Raw genomic sequence first — 21,362 nt, 5'->3', positions numbered from 1 at the left:
ATAAGCTATATCACACTCGTAGCCGTGCGATATGATAATCACAGTGTGCTGATATACAGCCATATTGCACGGCTACGAGTGTGATATTGCAGTTATACAACAGTTCGACGGCACGAGTGTGTAAATAATTAAGAAACAACAACGTAGTGTCTTTAAAACCCTCTTTTGTGAGGAACTACTTCCTTCCGCCACGGATTCAAATCTCAAGTTGACGTTTAACAGTTGAGCCCAAGATCCGTTACTAATTCTAAAACATCTCTGCAGAAATACTAACGAAGGAACGTTGAGTCGCTTCATTGAAACTCACTGTAATATGTAGAGTATTATGAGAGAGCGAGTGTGTTTCCTGCATCTATTCCTCAGGTCAATCTTGGATTCATAATCACAAAATCAGTTTGAATGTCTGCTTTGTCCTTTTAACATTTAAGAGGATTTCCCATGTCAGCGCTAGTCAATGCATTTGTCAGTTGTGTCTCGTAAGATGTTGTTTAAAGTAAAAACGTCCTTGACACACCTGCTGCTGTTGTTCTCTGTTATTTGTACCTCCTTTTGTAATGAATCATGTTGTTTCCAGCAGTTTGATTCCACATGATGCGTGAATAACAGTGAGAAGCATCAGTGATTGTGTTGGCAGAGGTTCACACTGATCTTCTGAGATTTCTGCTTTGACTGTATTAGACTCATTTAAGAGAATGTAACACTGCAGCTGTTTGATTAAGATCCCATTTTTTGAAATAGAGCGCAACAGTCGAGTTCTGGAAGTGGAAACTCCATTCACTTTCTCCATAGGGGAATTGATTTTTAACATTAAATTATAAACCGTTAAAGTCAGCCCTACTGGGAGCTACGAGGTTGTTAATCGATGGTATTTTCTTCTGTTAAAGACGTCAACCTGTATTATTTCAACTTAGTTTTGAAATAATCGCATTTATCAGCGGAATTCCTAGTGAAAACTACATTACCCATGATGCTGTACAGAAAATTCCACCAATCAGAGAGCAAAACGTGCCAAAAGAGCTCTTTAGCTCCGCCCACTTCCATGAAGCTCCCTACACTCCCAAAACACTCATATTTGAATATATTTTGCAATAAACTTAAAATATATTGTGTCTGTATATATAATCAACATTTTGAAATGAGTAACATTTTTAATTTGATTATGCTATTTGCAATGCTTCATGGGATTGTAGTTCTTTCCCTCACTAAAGCTGTTAATTTCACAGTCTTGTACTTTGGTGTTTTTTCAAACACTTTTTTGCTTCAGATCAAAGTTTGTAGTGTTGTGATTCTCCTCATAGCTGATTGGTTTGGTTCATGGCTTATGACACTTTAAACAAGATATTTTAGAAATCCATATGGGAGAAATTAATGGAAAAGATACCTCATATTGTTACGGTATGGTGGTGTAGAGATGAGGCAGATACGGATTTCCACAATAACATAGAGCTTTAATCAAACAAAGGCAAGGAAACACCAAACATAACCTTAACATAAACAGTATTACAACAGAGAACGGACGAGGAGTGAAGGGAGTGAGTGCAATATATGGGGAGTGCTGACAATAGAGTCCAGGTGCAGGTGATGAGTGCTGATGAGGAACTGACGAGGGAAGTGAGTGCAGGTGTGGAGAACAGGAGGATCTTGGGAATTGAAGTCCAGGGAAACAAGGGTTCTGTGACATTACCCCCCCTCCCGGTAGGCGCGTCCTCGCGCCGTAGATGAAACAACCGGGAGGGGGGCGGGCGCCCTGGAGACCTCAAGCTGGTGCAGGGGGAGGAGCAAACTGGAGTGGAGGTCTCCAGGGCAGGTTCAAAAGCCATGGCAGGTCAGGGGCTGAAGGCAGCCATGGCGGGTCAGGGGCTGAAGGCAGCCATGGCGGGTCAGGGGCTGAAGGCAGCCATGGCGGGTCAGGGGCTGAAGGCAGCCATGGCGGGTCAGGGGCTGAAGGCAGCCATGGCGGGTCAGGGGCTGAAGGCAGCCATGGCGGGTCAGGGGCTGAAGGCAGCCATGGCGGGTCAGGGGCTGAAGGCAGCCATGGCGGGTCAGGGGCTGAAGGCAGCCATGGCGGGTCAGGGGCTGAAGGCAGCCATGGCGGGTCAGGTGCTGAAGGCAGCCATGGCGGGTCAGGTGCATCGGGCAGCCATGGCGGGTCAGGTGCAGCGGGCAGACATGCAGCGGGCATACATGGCGGGTCAGGTGCAGCGGGCAGCCATGGCGGGTCAGGTGCAGCGGGCAGCCATGGCGGGTCAGGAGCCGAAGCCGAATTGTCGCCGAGCCCAGGCGGCGCTGAAGGACCGGCGGGAGATGGCGGAACCAGCGGCTCCGCCGACCGAAGCGCAACCGGGGCTCCAGAAGGCCGCAGTTGAACACAGACGACAGACAACAGAGTGAACACCAGGGGGAGAGAGGAAGCCAACTGGAAACGAGGGACGGAGGGACGGAGCGGAGCCGGAGGAGTGCAGTCCAGAGGGGAAGGCAGGCTGACGAGGGACCAAGGTGTGAGCGGAGGCAGGATGGAGACTTGTGAAGCTGGTGGACTGATGGGCAACGGTGGAGACGAGGGAGGTTGGAGCCAGGGTGTAGGTAATCGCCCAGAGGTCCGAGGTGGAGATCTGGGCGAGGGGGCTTGAGGTGGAGGTGCAGTGAGTACATACATGGGAGGCGGGAGAGGGAGGCAGGGAGGGAAAACAGTCTTATCAAAGTTCATAGCTGGAGCGGCTGGCTCGGCGGCGGCTGGAGCGGCTGGCTCGGCGGCGGCTGGAGCGGCAGGCTCGGCGGCGGCTGGAGCGGCTGGCTCGGCGGCGGCTGGAGCTGAGGGCTCGTAGGCGGCGGCTGGAGCTGAGGGCTCGTAGGCGGCGGCTGGAGCTGAGGGCTCGTAGGCGGCGGCTGGAGCTGAGGGCTCGTAGGCGGCGGCTGGAGCAGAGGGCTCGTAGGCGGCGGCTGGAGCAGAGGGCTCGTAGGCGGCGGCTGGAGCAGAGGGCTCGTAGGCGGCGGCTGGAGCAGAGGGCTCGTAGGCGGCGGCTGGAGCGGCTGGCTCGGCGGCGGCTGGAGCGGCTGGCTCGTAGGCGGCGGCTGGAGCAGAGGGCTCGTAGGCGGCGGCTGGAGCAGAGGGCTCGTTCATCCCCTCAAATACAATTAAAATCCCCACAGGCACTGGAGCTGGCTCTGTGGGGACTGGAGCGGGCTCTGGAGAGACTGGAGAGGGCTCTGGAGAGACTGGAGAGGGCTCTGGAGAGACTGGAGAGGGCTCTGGAAAGACTGGAGAGGGCTCGTTCATCCCCTCAAATACAATTAAAATCCCCACAGGCACTGGAGCTGGCACTGTGGGGACTGGAGCGGGCTCTGGAGACACTGGAGCGGGCTCTGGAGATACTGGAGCGGGCTCTGGAGATACTGGAGCGGGCTCTGGAGACACTGGAGCGGGCTCTGGAGACACTGGAGCGGGCTCTGGAGATACTGGAGCGGGCTCTGGAGACACTGGAGCGGGCTCTGGAGATACTGGAGCGGGCTTTGAAGAGACTGGAGCGGGCTCTGGAGATACTGGAGCGGGCTTTGGAGAGACTGGAGCGGCTTTCTTCCTCCTCCTCCGCTTACTGGGCCCAGTAGAGGAATGTGGGTCCAGCATGGGGCAGGCAGGGAGTTTGCTGGAGGGGTATGCGGAGGAAGCCGGAGGTTGACTGACTGGCCCGGCCAACCATGTTTCTGGATGGACTGGACGACAACACTTATCCTGAACCATGTCCACGAAGAATTTGGAACCATTTAAACACAAAATTAAATTGATAGTTTCGCTTAAGGAGAAACGAAAAACAGGTTCATCAAAACGGATAGTGTCATCATCCAATCCATCCAAAAACAGGGAGATCAAAACTGCTTCAGGCCAGTCAGACAAATAAGCGAGCTCAACGAACTCCTCCACATACCTCTCCAGCGAACGACCTACCTGCAGGAGCCCGATAAGGCGATCGCTGGCGGTCAGAGTGAGAGGCGTTGGAGGAGCTGAATCCAGGGACCCGGTGAAAGGCTCCATTTTTTTTTTCCCGTGGAAAATCCGGTCGTTTTTCGGTCCGTTCTTCTGTTACGGTATGGTGGTGTAGAGATGAGGCAGATACGGATTTCCACAATAACATAGAGCTTTAATCAAACAAAGGCAAGGAAACACCAAACATAACCTTAACATAAACAGTATTACAACAGAGAACGGACGAGGAGTGAAGGGAGTGAGTGCAATATATGGGGAGTGCTGACAATAGAGTCCAGGTGCAGGTGATGAGTGCTGATGAGGAACTGACGAGGGAAGTGAGTGCAGGTGTGGAGAACAGGAGGATCTTGGGAATTGAAGTCCAGGGAAACAAGGGTTCTGTGACACATATATTAAAAAAATAATAATATTTTAGTCTTTCTACTTTAAAATTACACATTTAATGTGCCCCATCTTTGTAATTTTTTTGTGCAATTTACTTGCAATTTCTGAGTGAAAATGGTTTGAAAGTACATCAATTGTTTTTTTAGTGTATGAAAGTGTATATTCACCCTGAGAAGACGCCTCAGCAGTCAGCAGTCTGCGCAGACAGCAGGAGTTTCACTATACTGGAACAGATCGCTGGTTTCAGGTCATCAGACGCTCTTCTGATGGCGGCTGTAAAACGCTGCGTGGGCTTGAATATGATGATATGGACATTTGGCTCCATATAATATTGTATCATAGTGATGCTTCATTCAGGACAGTCAGTTCAGCGGCGCTCGGGGCCAATTCTGAGTCATTTAGCGCTCTATTGGCAGATAATGTTAGTGAAGCTCACCGCCGGTTTCTCACAGAAACTGTTCAGGATTGAACGAACGTACTGAAGACCGAAAATGAAAATAAGTCAGGCCGGGGCTACGTCACACATTCAGATCAAAATATGAATGTTTTGCTGGTTTATGTCGCTTAATATAATATAATGTAATATAATATAAAATTACAATATAATATAACAACAAAAATCATTTTAATAAAATAATACAACAAATTATTAAACATAATTTCAGTTACAGTGCATTATATTAATTATATTATATTACGCTATATTATATTATATTATATTTCATTATATTATATTATATCATATTAAATTATATAATTATATTATATTATATTATATTATATTATATTATATTACATTACATTACATTACATTACATTACATTATATTATATTATATTATATTACATTACATTATATTATATCATATTATATTACATTACATTACATTATATCATATTATATTATATTATGCTATATTATATTATATTATTTTACATTATATTATATTATATTATATTACATTACATTATTGCATTGCATTACATTACATTACATTACATTATATTATATTATATTATATTATATCATATTATATTACATTACCTTACATTATATCATATTATATTACGCTATATTATATTATATTATTTTACATTATATTATATTATATTACATTATATTATATTATATTGCATTGCATTGCATTACATTATATTGCATTACATTACATTACATTACATTGTATTATATTATATTATATTATATTGCATTGCATTACATTACATTATATTATATTGCATTACATTACATTACATTACATTGTATTATATTATATTATATTATATTATATTATATTGCATTGCATTACATTACATTATATTATATTGCATTACACTACATTACATTACATTACATTGTATTATATTATATTATATTATATTGCATTGCATTACATTACATTATATTATATTGCATTACATTGCATTGCATTACATTGTATTATATTATATTATATTATATTATATTATATTGCATTGCATTACATTATATTATATTGCATTACATTACATTACATTATATTGCATTACATTACATTACATTACATTACATTGTATTATATTACATTATATTATATTGCATTACATTACATTACATTACATTACATTGTATTATATTATATTATATTATATTATATTGCATTGCATTACATTACATTATATTATATTGCATTACATTACATTACATTACATTACATTACATTACATTGTATTATATTATATTATATTATATTGCATTGCATTACATTACATTATATTATATTGCATTACATTGCATTATATTATATTATATTATATTATATTATATTATATTATATTATATTGCATTGCATTACATTACATTACATTATATTGCATTACATTACATTACATTACATTGTATTATATTATATTATATTATATTGCATTGCATTACATTACATTATATTATATTGCATTACATTGCATTGCATTACATTGTATTATATTATATTATATTATATTATATTATATTATATTATATTGCATTGCATTACATTACATTACATTATATTATATTGCATTACATTACATTACATTGTATTATATTATATTATATTATATTATATTATATTATATTATATTATATTGCATTGCATTACATTACATTACATTACATTACATTATATTGCATTGCATTACATTACATTACATTACATTATATCATATTATATTACATTATATATTTTTCTGCCCCCCCAAGACTTAATATCTGGTGTCATTTTGCTTCTCAAGAAAATGTATCTTGATTTTTAACAATGTTTAAATTGGAAAACAAGACAAAAATACTGAGTAAGATCATTTATTGCAGTGTAAAAAGACTGATGTGAGCCGCTGTTCACATTAATTGTAGTTCTAGACTCGTTTGCATCTGTTTTTATTTCTCATAATGAATTTTATTCCATTATATCTCCTCCTTCTAATTGGTTTTAAACTTAATCAACCATGTTATCATAACTGATGTTGACCGTCAAATCATATCATATTACTTCAGATTCATTTTTTAGACTGAGTCCGGTGAGTTATGTGCACATAAACCTCGACAAATATCAAGCATAATTAAACCTGAAATTGAATTATTGATTAAAATGAAGGTACGTGATATATCCTCAGATTTCATAAAATACCATCTTTTAAAGTCTTTAAATGAAAACTGTTCACACTGTTGATTCATTCAGGTGGTTAATAGAAGTTAACTGAAAGTGGCATTAAATATTTGTGCTGAAGTGAACATTTTGAAGTTTTTCTTGTGATGTCTGTTTGGTTTATCCAGCACTGTGGCGTTTCTCTCTTCGATAAGAATCAATGAAACCCTCTGAAGATGTCGGCTCGACTCAAGGCTTCCCGTATTTAACGGTTTTCTTCTAATCAATCGGTGCTTTAGGTGTCGTCAACACATTAACAGACATTCAGATGCTCACAGAAGGTGTTTACGCTGCAGGTCAGTCCACGAATCCGCTGTAATGTGAATCTGAATGTCAGGATCTCCTCTGGTTCTTTGTATTTCCGACATGTTATGTGTGAATCTTTGATGCTTTCATCCATAACGCATCAAAACATCTTGAAGATGGACCGCAGAATCATGTCCTCAAAGATTCAGATCAATACAGAAAGAGCTGTGGACTAAACACATCACAGATAGCCTGACATTTCTCAACCTGTGATTACTGAGAGATCATTTGAGAGGCTTGTTTTCTGTTCAGATACAGAGAAGAATGAAGAACTGTAAATGATAGTGTTTAGTTGGGTCGGTTATCTTCTGAAGGCCTCGAATTTTTCTTGAATTATTGGATTGTCTCTTTAAACATGTGTTTTAACTGTCATGTTTCTTTCAGATTGACTTTATTGTCATAATATTTTATTAGAAATATGACTGTTTGCCAATAAAGCAACATTTGAACATTTGCAAAAATACAAAGAAAACATCAAAATAGAGCTGTTATTAAAACTATTACAAAATTGTTTTTATTTATTGAAATGAAGCTGAAATAAAATAAAATATAACTATTGCATGTAAAATGTTACTTAATAAAAATGAACTGAAATGAAATACATTTAATTTGAAGTACTAAAATGACTAAAACTGAAATAAAAACTAAAGCTAATGAAAACTAAAGTTTACGGAAGAGGATTAGGGCCAAGCAATAATAAAAAAATAAAACCATCTCGAGATTAAAGTAGTTAAATTTCGAGAAAAAACTCATTAAATTTCGAGAAAAAAGTCGAGATAAAATGTTGAGAATAAAGTCATTAAATTATGAGAAAAAAATCGTTAAATTAAGAGAACAAATTCGTTAAATTATGAGAAAAATGTCGTTAAATTTTGAGAAAAAAGTCGAGATAAAATGTTGAGAATAAAGTCATTAAATTATGAGAAAAAAGTCGTTAAATTACGAGAACAAATTCGTTAAATTACGAATTTGTTCTCATAATTTAACGACTTTTTTCTCGTAATTTAACGACTTTAATCTCGAGATGGTTTTATTTTTTTATTATTGCTTGGCCCTAATCCTCTTCCGTATAAAGCTAAAGTTAAGTTAAGTTAAAGCTAAATATAAATCAATAAAAATAAAAAAGCACATAACAATTTTACAAAACATTAGAATGAACACTGAAAAAAAATCGAATTCAAAATATTAATAATTATTATAATAATGTATTATAAATAATATATACAAATTATTATAATAAAATACTAAAAAAATGTTTTAACATGTGAACATCTATTGCTTTTATTTGTGTGATTTTTCAGAATTTGTTTTCAAAAATACACTGAAAAAAAATAAAAATTGGTGTATATTTATTTTTTTAAACAAACAGAAATTGCTAGTAAATTTCACAAATAAATTAAACTAAATTTTCTTTGTTTTATATTTACAGTGTAGTAATGTTTGAATAAATATTTATTATTTATATATATGTGACCAGTCACGGAAAGTAGGGACACAAGTCGGTTTTGGGGCATTTTGAGTTATTCACAGATTCTGAAAGTGCAGTCTCCAAGCTTTCCAACGATGTGTGACACATGGAAATCTGATAATATTTGGAGAAGTTGTGGCCATTTGAAGGAAGGCAATCAAGAAAGCTCTATAGGGAGAAAAACGCCTCTAAAGTTGCAGTTCTCGCCTGTTCTCACCTGCTGTGAGTGACAATAGGGCTCATTTACATCTCATTTAGATAAGCCATACCCCCTGTAAAGCTGCATGGACCGCATACTATTAATAATAAAGGTTAATGTGCATTGTAAATGTCAGTCATTTATCTTTTTTGACTTTTATAAAAATGATTTAGAGGCTGAAATATGTGACTTTTTTGTCAAAACTCTATTTGAACTCGTGCATTGTAGATAACATGTTGCAAGACACTCCTTTAAAATCTGCCCATCATTTTTAATGTTATTATTTTAATGTTTATGTAAAGAAAAAGTACATATTGATGCTAATTTTATTTTTTATTTGCTGGTTTTCCACATAAAACTTGGTGAATTGACTTTTTGAACAGGATTCTGTGATAACCGTGATCATTTTGGTCACTATAATCATGAAATGAAATGTTCTCACCTGAGAAGCCTGTTAAAGAAGAATAGGCAATCCAGGAAATAACTGGACTAACAGAGGCCAGAGATCGCTAACTATGGCTATTCAAAACACTTTTCAAGTCAATAAATACACGATTGAGACGATGAATGCATGTATTGCCTCAGAATTTGTGTCTGAATAGCGCTGGCTCCATGGGCGTGGCCGCATTAGCAGATAATGAGCTGAATCACGGACTTCTGACATGGCTCTCTTTTCATACAGATTACATAAACACAGAAGGTTTGTTTTCGATTTGACTTACACGTTTTAAAACTTGACATTTCAATGTTTTTTCAGACATAATTATAATTTTTTTATGATTAGTATTCACTAAGTTACAGTTCATTTTCTGAGAACTATCAGATTGGACTTCGTTCAGAGGGAGATGAGAGATCACGCATCATGTTAGTTTTCTTTATTTTACAAAAAGCACAACATTTTGTTTTTACTCTGAGTGTATACAAATAAAAGAAGACATTCTATAGTTTCAATTGATATATTACTTATGTCTCTATGACAAAAAATGACGGAGTATTTTAAGTCTGTTTTGCTGCAATGTGAAAAAAATCCTGCAAAATGCGCCGGCGCGTTACCCGACTCCAGAGAGGTAATGTCTTATTATGCCGCTTTCATCGTCGCTCAGATCGTTTTCAGAATCAGTGAGCGCTTGTTCATAAGCATCCGGCTTGTCGAAGAAGTACTTCAAAACATTTTCGGTGTAACGGCCACGGTTCTTCATTGAATTTTGATATCAGCTAGAGCCGGCCAGAGCGCTGCATAGTAAGTAGCCACGCTTCCCAGTATGGAAATACACACAGACAATGACACGCCCCTACTGCGTGCTAGAATCTCCGAAAAACAAGCCGATTTCGACCTCAAAATGTACGCTTTTAAATATACCAATACTGCTATCTCAAACACGGAAAGGCTTCTTCATGATCTCAACTAACAGATTCTGCAAAAACACGAAAATCACCAATTTTGAAAAAAAATGCTTCTTTCTCATTTTGCTCAAGAGTTGTGCTGCCGACTTGTGTCCCTGGTTTCCGTGACGGGTCACATATATGAAACATACCAGTGAGAAAATTCTGTGCACACTAATCTGAGACCATTAGTGTTTTTATAGATTGAAAAATAGAAATAATGTGACATTTTTCATGCAGGATATGTGATGCATGTTATAAAATTCACTGTTCTCATAAATCTGCATGAAAGTATAAATGTCTTATAAATCTCTTGTTATGCAACATTATCACCACATATTGGATAAGTGTTCTTTCAGTCTTTTTGGATGTGACTGATCGCAGGCCTCATTGATCTGAGCTCATGCTGAAGGATCTCTGCAGATGCTGAGCGTGTGTTTTCTCTCCGGTCTCAGCAGATTCTCTGTTCAGCGGTCTGGGTCTCGGCGCTGTGGTGGGTCTCGGGGTGGCGGCTCTTCTTCTGCTGCTGGTGCTGGTGGACGTGTGCTGCTTCTTCCTCCGTCAGTGCGGTCTCCTCATGTGCATCACCCGCAAACTCTGCAGCAAGAAAACCACAACCAGCGGCAAGAGCAAAGAGCTGGAGGAGGGCAAAGCCGCCTACCTGTGAGTCCCTCGCCGCGTGTCTGCGTGAGCGCCGCTCCATCATTCGTTTCATGTGATGCATGAGCTCTGTTATATCTGTGTTTGAAAGAGAGTTTGTGTCATATAGCAGTCTTATCAAAAAATGACATTGGTTTGATGATTTCACAGCTGAAAAGATCAGTTAGACCAGCTTAAACAAGCAGACTTGGGTTGGTTTAGGTTGTTTTTCAGCCCAGTGTCACGATGAAAAAGATAAACGCTTTTAGTCAGCATTAAATTGATCAAAAGTGACATTTATGATGTTACAAAAGATTCAGTTTCAAATAAATGCTGTTCTTTTGAACTTTCTATTCATCAAATAATCTGTTTTCAACATTGATAATAATCATAAACGTTTCTTGAGCAGCAAATCAGCATATTAGAATGATTTCTGAAGGATCATGTGACACTGAAGACTGGAGTAATGATGCTGAAAATTCAGATTTGATCACTGGATATAAATTACACTTTACTATATATTCACATAGAAAACAGCTGATTTACATTGTAAAAATATTTGACTATTTTTAATGTATTTTTGATTAAATAAATGCAGCCTTGGTTAGCAGAGAGACTTTAAAACGCATGTTAACAGAGAGCAAGCCAACAAATCTTCTAAATTTAACAAAACAAGGTTGAAATACCATTGAAACTTTACAGAATCCCATTGAATGAGGTTAAAACGGTCACTGAGAGACGTTTGTTTGAGAATGACGTTACCTTTGTGAGTGTTTGCAAGCAGAATATCATTTTAACTTTCATATATGAATATGTGATCACTGAATCTGATGATTGATGGAAACTGACAGTCATTATCTAATGATGAGGGTTGCATTTCAATTATTTCATAATATTTTCCATTACTATTAAGCTCTGTTGATAATATGCACGCATATAGATATGCAGTAATCTGCTGATTTAATAGCGTTCTGCTGAGTGAGTTCAGTAAACGATCAGACAGATGGTTTAGTTTGGTTTAGCGTCAGACAGACCTCATGAGATTCATGTGCTAATAAAAGCCAGAGTCTATTGATCTGTTTGCATTAGAGGGATATAAAGTCCAGCGTCTGTGGATTTACCATCATCTGAAGTTTCTTATGTCAGATATTAAGTCATCATAGACAGAAGTCAAAATAAAACATCTGAGTTTGAGATTTAGATCCCTTTGTCAGTGCAAGAAGAAGAAATTACACTAAAACATGCTGAAACATCCTCGCTTTAGCGTCTTTAATGGACATGTTTATATGTAGATGGCTGTATATGTTGTGTAAGAATACGATAATTTTGAGATTTCTTCAAATGTTTTTGAGTCTCTTTTGCTTACAAAGACTGCATTTATTTGATCAAAAATACAGTAAAAAAATGTGAAATATTATTACAATGTAAAATAGCTGTTTTCTACGTGAATATATAGTAAAGTGTAATTTATATCCTGTGATCAAAGCTGAATTTTCAGCATCATTACTCCAGTCTTCAGTGTCACATGATCCTTCATCATTCTAATATGATGATTTGATGCTCAATAAACATTTATGATTATTATCAATGTTGAAAACATTTTCATATTTTTGTGGAAACTTTGATTTCAGGATTCTTTGATGAATAGAAAGTTCAAAAGAACAGCATTTTGTAACATTATAAATGTCTTATTGTCACTTTTGTTGAATTTAATGCATCCTTGCTAAATTAAAGTATACATTTATTTTTTTCAAAATACTGAACCCAAACTTTTAAATGGTAGTGTATCGAGGTATATGAAGCAGCACAACTGTTTTCAACAATGATAATAATCATTAATGTTTCTTGAGCAGTAAATTATTATTTCAGTTTTATTGATTTATTTTTGGCAAATTTCAGCTTAAACTTATTTCATTTAATTTAGTTGCTAAGACAACATTGCTACTTTTTAAGTTTTTTCAATTTAACAAAATGTAATAATATTTTCAGTTAGCATATATTTTTATATTTTCACTTTTCAGGTTTCATTTTAATTTTAGTTTACATTTTTTTTTGTAATTTTATATGTGCTTTTGTCATTTTTATTAGTTTTGGAATTTTTTATATTTTTATTTTGCTTTAATTTATTTTTATTTGTTTTATTTTTAAGTAATTTTAGTACTTCAGTTTAAACTTATTGCATTTCATTTAGTTACAAAGACAACATTGCTAGTTTTTATTAAAGTTTTTTCAATTTTTGTTTACATTTTTATCTAATATTTATATTTTACTTCAATTTAACAATTTTTTTTTTTACAAAAAGTTTTTTTTGTAATTTTATTATCTGCTTTTGTGTGTTTTTTTTGTTGTTTTTTTAGTTTTGTCTTTTTTATATATTTTTATGTAGCATTAATTTATTTTTATTTATTGTTCCTCTGGCACTTCGCTATTCTCATATGATTAGAATTAATATTAAAACATAGTTATCATGTATCCTTTGCAACTACATGTCAAATAACTATAGTCAGTAGAAAGTGGATCATCAAAATAAAGTGTAACCTGTGTTTTTAGTATCGCCGTGATCAGTTTGTCATGTGACTGCTGTCGTAGAACATTTGCATGCTAATGAGATGCATGACCTCACAGAAGTGCCGTCGTCAGTCGTTTGTGTGTTTGAGAGAATGACGACTAAACACGAGCGTCTGCTCACTTCTGACCGCAGGAAACTCCCGCTGAAGGAGGAGAACGGCAAGGAGGTGCTCAAGCCGGACTTGATCGAGATCAAGGTCCACACGGACAACAGCATCCACACAAAACAGGACGACAGCAAAGCGTAATGGAGACCGGAGGCATTCCCGGCCCCAACAAACTGAGACCAAAACATAGAAATCAAAAAAAATATCACAAAAGAGTAAAGAAAAAAGAAGAAAAAAGAAAAGAAATCTTCACTAATGAAGGGCGTGTAAATATGTTCAAATATAAACAGAGTTTTTTGTGATAAATCTACTGTTCTTTCTATCCACGATGGCTCCAGCACTACTTTTCGGTTGATGTTTCCGTCTTTGTGTTTTGGAGGATCTCAGAAATGAGCCCATTGAATTCCCAGGCCTTCTTCTACTGTCCAGGCATGTCCAGTCCGATTTCTGACCAGCGGGACGTCGTATTGGGTCATAAACACTGCAAACAAAGATGTTCTTCCACAGGATTTCTGTCTTGTTTTCCAGCACAAATATATTTAATCATTCTTAAATCAAGATACATTTACTGGAGAAGCAAAATGACTGAAGAGATGAAGTCTAGATTACTGAACAATTGATCAAGATGGAGTTTATGCTCAAAACAGGAGAAATATATATACCCATACCTATACCCAAACCCATATATTATATATATATATATTTATATAAAATGTGAAAACCCATCACATGGTGAAATTTTACCTTTAACAGGTTTCAACACCATATGAAAGCTGGATTTCCAAATCTGTTTTTACTTCTTTCATAGCTAGGAATATAGACCTAAGGTTGATCTTGTTTTAAAGAAGACACTTATCAGATTATTGTAGAAGTGAAATAAATTATGAAAGTGAAATAAAAAAAGTTATAGAAGTTTAAGTTTATGAAAATGTAAAAATATAATTGTTTATATTTTATAATAATATATTACTAAGCGTGTTCTACTCTTAAACTGCAACAAAATCCAAAAATGTCAATTGAAATATTTCAAAAAATGAGCTTTTAGTAAGATTTTGTTTGGGCGCAGTATCAAACTTTATCACTAGATGCCACCCAAGCTCCATATCTGACCATTTAAGGGCGCCTTAATTTATTTGAGTGATCTGAACCATATATTTCCATATATTTTCATGCATTTTATGAAGTAGACATCCTATTCAGAAGTAGTATGTGCAGTTTGGCAGTATTTAATATGAATTCAACCTCTAATAAACACATAATTAGAACATGTGTGTTCATTACAGCTCCGTTGTTCTCTTGTGCTCCGCCTTCTCACGATAACATAGTGCCATAGTTTATACAGGACTGGCGGGAAATTTGCATTAATACACCTTCATTCTACATGTTATGTGGTTTATTTTGATAGGTGAACTGTCTGTAGTGTTAAGAGATGGAAAGCTATGGCCGATTTTTTTTTTTTACCTCAGCTGGGTGTGTTCTTAAACAGTAACGTTAGAGAAAGAGCTATTTTTTTGCACTTAACAGGCAAATTTTGCCAAGATATTTTCAGAGATGATAGACAAGATGTTATAGAATGATAATTTAATGAAAACCTATTTTTGACAAAAAAATAACATTCAACCTATTTTTTTAATTTACTGAAAACGTTCCATCGCAACATCCGACAGGTTTCCCATCATATATATATATATATATATATATATATATATATATATATATATATATTGACCCCACTGGCAGATTTTTTTTAATTAGTTTTAAGTATAAATTCACTATTCGTTATGTTCCATTCAGTGGACTCTTATTTTGATATTCTGTTCTGTTTCCTTTAGTTTCCTTTTCTCTGCTCTGTTTAGTTTCGCATTTTGAACCTTTGATTCACTTGAAACCAATTGCTTCGGAAAATGATTCACTGAACACCTTTTACAAACTATTTGCAAATGTTATATCCATGGTATAATCTATTAAGTGCAATTAACAAATCATCTAATACCATTAAATATGAAGTGTCTATATAATATGTGTTTATTTTATTAATAAAATGTAAGTGTTTTATGGAGATCTTGGTTAATCGCACCAATAAGAGACGTCTAACTACAACTCCTCCTTTTTAATATACAAATGTGTCATTAAATGTCTACAAATGTATAAAATTGATCCAAGTACAGGTAGTTCAGAGTTCACAGAGATCATAGTGGCAAAATATTGAAATTTCAAAAAAAATTCGAAACGGTTCTGACGCAACGAAGCGAATCACTGGTTTGAAACAAATGATTCGCAAAAGTTTTAAAGCTTCACGAATCGTGTTTCGAAAGAATCTATTAGTGAATTTATTTTCTGAACTCGCAAAATATACGTAACAGATTCATTTTTTCGTAAACAAGACTTCATATCTTCAGTCATTTTTCTTCTGTTCCAGTAAAGGTTTCTTGATTTAAGACTGTTTAGATGTTTGTACTGGAAAACAAGACAGAAATACTGAGGAAGGATTTCAGATTCTCATCTCAATGTGTCCATCGGTTTTTGGCTTTTTCAATGTTTTCGTGGGACTTTTCCCAGAATCCCACAACCTTTGGATTTCTTCTATTTTTCCAGGCATGTCCTAGGCTCTTTTGAGACGGAGCGTCTCATATATGTCAACATTTGAAGAGGTCATCGGTTTGTATTCTCCATCTTTCAGGGTCGCTTCTCAAAAGAAACCTGGCAAAACCTTGTAGTAAAGTGACTTTGTAGTTTGGATTTCCTCAACTGCCATGATGCCAGATGAAATGCTCTTCTTAATTTATGTTGATTAATGTGTGATGTGAGAATGACTGGACGTGTTCTGCGCAAATACACAGAGAAGCGAATGTTTGACCGACACTTTGCAGCGCAGTTTCTGTGTTTCTGTGTGGCTCCAGCACTCAAGAGGGCGCTAGAGTGTACATTAACTATCTCAAACCAGATGTGTTGTTATTCAAGCACCTGCTGTAAACAGTTTAACAAACTTGCTCTTTAAACGGTTAGTCCATCAGGACAGTGATTAAGATGAATCTGTCGCCCCCTGGAGTCCGGTGTTATTTTACTATTATTTATATAGTATTATTAATGTTTTGAATTTGCTTTTATTTTTATATTTTTAGTTTCATTTTAATCTTAGTTTTTTGTACTTTTATTATGTGCTTTTTGTCATTTTTAATTTGTTTTAATTTGAGTGTTATTTTTAAAATTGTATTTTATTTCACTTAATTGCTAAGGCAATATTGATATGTATTTAAGATTAAACATTTTCATCGGATAAATTTTATTTCACTTTAACGAAGTGTATTAATATTTTGAATTAGCTTCGCTTTTTACATTTTTGAGTTTATTTTATTATGTGCTTTTGTAATTTTTTGTAGTTTTTTTATATTTGACATTAATTTATTTTAATTTAAGTTTTATTTTTAGTAATTTTAGGGCTTAGGCTTATTTCATTTTACTTAGTTGAAAATAATATATTATTTAAAATGCTTGAACTGTAAAATAATATATAATATTTTAATTTTTAATGTTTTTTAAATTAAAATTTTTCATATAATATTTGTTTTATTTTTAGTTTAACAAAATGTATTCATATTGTATTTTAATTTTAGGTCATTTTAAAGTTTTTTATAATTTTATAATGTGCTTTTTGTCATTTTTTGTCAGTTTTTATTTTAATTTATTACGTTTTTGTAATTTTATTATGTGCTTTTTGTCATTTTCATTAGTTTTTGTCTTTTTAGCTTCAGTTTACTTTTACTTTTTATTTACTTTAGTTTTAGTAATATTAGTACTTCAACTTAAACTATTTCTAATTAGTTTCTTAAAAATGTTTCATTTAATATTTAGAATTGATTTCAGCTTTATTCCAATTAACGGCAATTATTTTTATTATAACAGTAACACTGGAGGGTTCTTCTTGCCACAACAGGAGCACATGTTGAGTACGTAAAGCAGGATCACATGACCTGCTGATGCACCTGTCAATCATTCGCGTCTGTATATATGTGTGGCGTGTGATTCTGGCCGATGTTGTTGTTGATAAAGGCAACGTTTGCCACTCGAGCCACTTTAGTTCTTATATTTGATCTATTTTACTACGGTTCACAGCTGTTTGTACATACAGTACATGAGTATGATGTAGTCTTACTGTATCATTATAGGAATGAGGTTCCAGATCTCGTCTGTGGGTTTTCCAGAACTCATTCATGGAGCAGCAGGGGCATTATCTACCAAATCTGTTTTTGTAAAGTGTTTGTAAAGCCTGTATGATGTCAATTAAACCACGTCTGCTTATGGAGCTGCAAAAAAACCTCCATTCATTTGTACCTGCACTTATTTTCCTCTAATGAAAACTGAAGCATCTGTTGCTACTCAAAGCATGAAAGTTCAACATCATTTAGTTTTTGGGCAGGACTCCATGTGGTGACGCACGTATTTATTGCATTAAAGCCACTAAAAAGAAAAGTTTTATTTACTGGTAAATTTGAAGGTTTAGTTATTAATCATGTTTCCAGCTGCTTCTCGATCATTATTGAGAAATCATTTTTTCTTCTTCAGATGTTCAAATACTCTATGCATAATCAGAAAAGACTTTTGCTTTGTTGTTCTGGGTGATTAAAGCTCCTTTCCTTTCGTGTGTCGCAGGTCTCCCTGATCTGAACACCTGTTAACACTGTAATTTACCGCTGTAAATAAATGTGTACTAGTATAAAATGGTGCTTGTAAAACATTCTGTCAGCGTCGATTTATTTACATCTGTGGAAATTGTGTGATCATGTACTGCAAAAGTGTTCACTGTAAAAATGAATTGTTGGTTTGACTTGAAAAAGTAAGTTACCTGGTTGCCTTAAAATTTTGAGTTCATTGAGATTAAAAATGTGAGTTAATACAATGAAGGTGATTGATTTAATCAACAGAAACTCTAAATATTATGTTTTCTGAACCACATTAATTATTGAAGTTTATTTGACAAAAGGAAAAATGTTATAACAAATCATGAAAATATTTTTTACAGTGTACAAGTTCAATTAAACCATCAAAATATGTGGAATATATACATATGAGGCAACAACAAAACACTAAATTTGATTATTTATCTGACAATTATTTGACAAAAAACAGGGTTTTAGTATGCAAAAAAAGAAATGCAGTTAATAAGTGACAGCCTGTTCAAAAATACATACATTTGGCACAATTCAGCATGTTTCATTGCATTATTATCACAAATAAAACAATCGACTCCAAGCACAAATATGCATTATTACAGTTTTTCTCAATCGATTTGACACATTTCTCTAAAGTAGCCTAATGTAATTGCTCTAAAACAGTTAACACAGTGATCTAAACACACTTTACTGCATTTTTTCTAGTAGTGCAGTTATTAAAAGTAATTACTAACATCAAAACTACAAGTGTATTCTCTACTGATTTTAGGACACTTTCAGCTGTAGATTTACAAATACACTAACGAAAATCATACACTGTAACAAAAATATGGACGTAGTGTTCGTGACGTCACCTGTAGGTTTCGGAAGAGCATTTTTGAAGCCTAAAGTGGGCCGTCGCCATCTTGGCAGCACGTCACTAACGGATAACCAAAAATGGGCAAAGAGGCGGGACGTGGGTGGAGCTGAGGTGTCTGGTTGCTGAAACCCCGCCCTCCTAGTGTGATGTGATCAAGTTAGCTCAGGCTAAAGAGAAATCTATCTTAGATACTATCTAAAATGTTAATAAAGATAACAAATTATACATCATTTGAAAGTCGCAATAGCTGACTGTCAATTTACAGTGTCTGTTTTACAATGCAGATGCTCCAGCAACAATAATATTGTAATTTGTGTCGGGTGTGCAAATATGATCGCATACATTAGACTCTCACAAACAAATGAGCCCGCGTCCAAAATAGTGCAGCAGTTTTAGTTATAACATCCAAGCCGTGCGGTCAGATTTTGTGGTGTCTTAAGAGGCAGTAGACAAACAGCGGCAATCCACCTGTCACTCAAGTGGCCACGCCCTTAATTATGCAGAACTTTAAGGCTTAATATAATTTAAATGCATGAGTTATTATATTAAAAAAAGTTGTCACAGTTGTCATGAAGGGCAAAATTAGCAGTATAAACCAAAACTACTTTTTGTACCAGGCTGAAAACCTGTTTTTTCTGCAGTAAAGTTGGGCATTTTAACATGGCATTGGGATTGACTCCCTTTTGGAGTCTGTCTCTAGCTGCCAGTCGATGAATTGCAGTTTAAGTCACTTCCGATTGGATTCAAGAGAGAACGCAGGAGGTTGCCACTTGACAAAAATACATGTTTACTGTAATGTTTTTCCAACAGGTTTTGTTATATGGGTCATTGAGCAAATAGAGCTTCAAAAACTGTTTGTTTTAATCTTATTACGTCAAGTCAAGTCAAGTCACCTTTATTTATATAGCGCTTTTTACAATGCAGATTGTATCAAAGCAGCTTTACAGTGATAACTAGTACATAATTTTGGCTGCACAGCGGCTCTTCAAGAATAGTGTCAATGCAGGCAGATCAAAAGCACTGTTGAATAAATGTCAAGAATACTGCTGAATATCAAATGTCAAGTCAAATGTCAAGTGTCCCCGACTAAGCAAGCCAAAGGTGACAGCGGCAAGGAACCCAAACTCAAAACTATTAAACTATTAAAGCGGATTTGTTGAGTCATGAACTATGTGTTTAAACAAGTTGCTACAAAATATTTTAAAGTGTATAAATTCTTTTTTTTTTTTTTTTTTGTCAGGTGGTACAACCAAATATTTGTAAATATATATCTACCCATACTTGAAATGAGCTGTTTTTATCGGTATTTGAGAGAGATGAATGTTGCATTACAGTGATCACCTTAACATGATCACCTTCCACTATAGGTAAACATACAGTGAACATACAGAAGGAGATCATACAGGAGGAGAGAGGAGGAAGTATAAAAGAAGGATAGGAGAAGAGCTGAGCATAGTGGAGGAGACGATTGCAGTGATCTGAGTTTGGAGAAATGTGTCAAATCGATTGAGAAAAACTAGAACATTCACTTTTGGCTCTTCTGCATGACCATATAGATGTTTTTTGATTAATCTTTGCTGTAAAATTTAACTGAAAGTGATACTTTTTAGAACTCATATTCCAGGACCATCAGCTGAGATGCTCGTTAATTTCCCAGAAATGATGAAGTGACTAATTAAAGCTTCAAGTTTTGATGTGTTTCATTCTCTGCTGTTTGTGTAAATTGGCCTCATTCTGGCCGTTCGATTGGCGTTTCAGGCCGCTGCCTTCAGAACATGCTCAGCACGCGCACATTTCTATGGGATTCTTTATTAAAGCACACAGCGCCAATAACACAAGAGCCTCCGGAGGGTTAAAGCGATCAATTACTCCTAAACACACGGCGATTAGTGCATAATTGTTCCTTTGAGTCGTAAAACCATCTGAAGGTGACTCCGAGTTAGATAGAGGTGCATTATGGGTTGTCGTAATGCAATGTTTTTTATGATTAGGCCTTCATATGAACGTCGACTTTTGAAACATTTTGAGTAAATCATCTAGTCAGATCTCTTCTGTTGATTTATTAGTTGATTTGTGTCTGAAACTACACTATAACAGGATGAAGCAGGAGAAAAATAATGTATATAAAGTTTATA

The 21,362-nt window shown here is 35.7% G+C and overlaps 1 protein-coding gene across 2 annotated transcripts in view; it reads left to right on the top strand.

Moving 5' to 3' along the window:
• The window catches only part of zgc:152904 (uncharacterized protein LOC767777 homolog), a 299,456-nt gene extending 282,403 nt beyond the window's left edge, over positions 1 to 17,053 (top strand). Inside the window, exons 16-17 of one of the 2 annotated variants that reach the window (XM_048198199.1) lie at positions 10,843 to 11,047; positions 13,725 to 17,053. In XM_048198199.1, coding sequence (XP_048054156.1) covers positions 10,843 to 11,047; positions 13,725 to 13,839 — 320 coding nt within the window. In that variant the 3' untranslated portion in view covers positions 13,840 to 17,053. Of the gene's footprint in view, positions 1 to 10,839; positions 11,048 to 13,724 lie in introns of both variants that reach the window. The other variant, XM_048198198.1, reaches the window with a different exon arrangement.
• Positions 17,054 to 21,362: the final 4,309 nt, after the last annotated feature.

Source organism: Megalobrama amblycephala, linkage group LG7 (assembly GCF_018812025.1).
Source record: "Megalobrama amblycephala isolate DHTTF-2021 linkage group LG7, ASM1881202v1, whole genome shotgun sequence".
In the NCBI taxonomy this organism is placed as follows: Eukaryota; Metazoa; Chordata; class Actinopteri; order Cypriniformes; family Xenocyprididae; genus Megalobrama; species Megalobrama amblycephala.
Note: the sequence above shows the minus strand (reverse complement) of the source record. Positions and strands in the feature narration are given on the sequence as shown.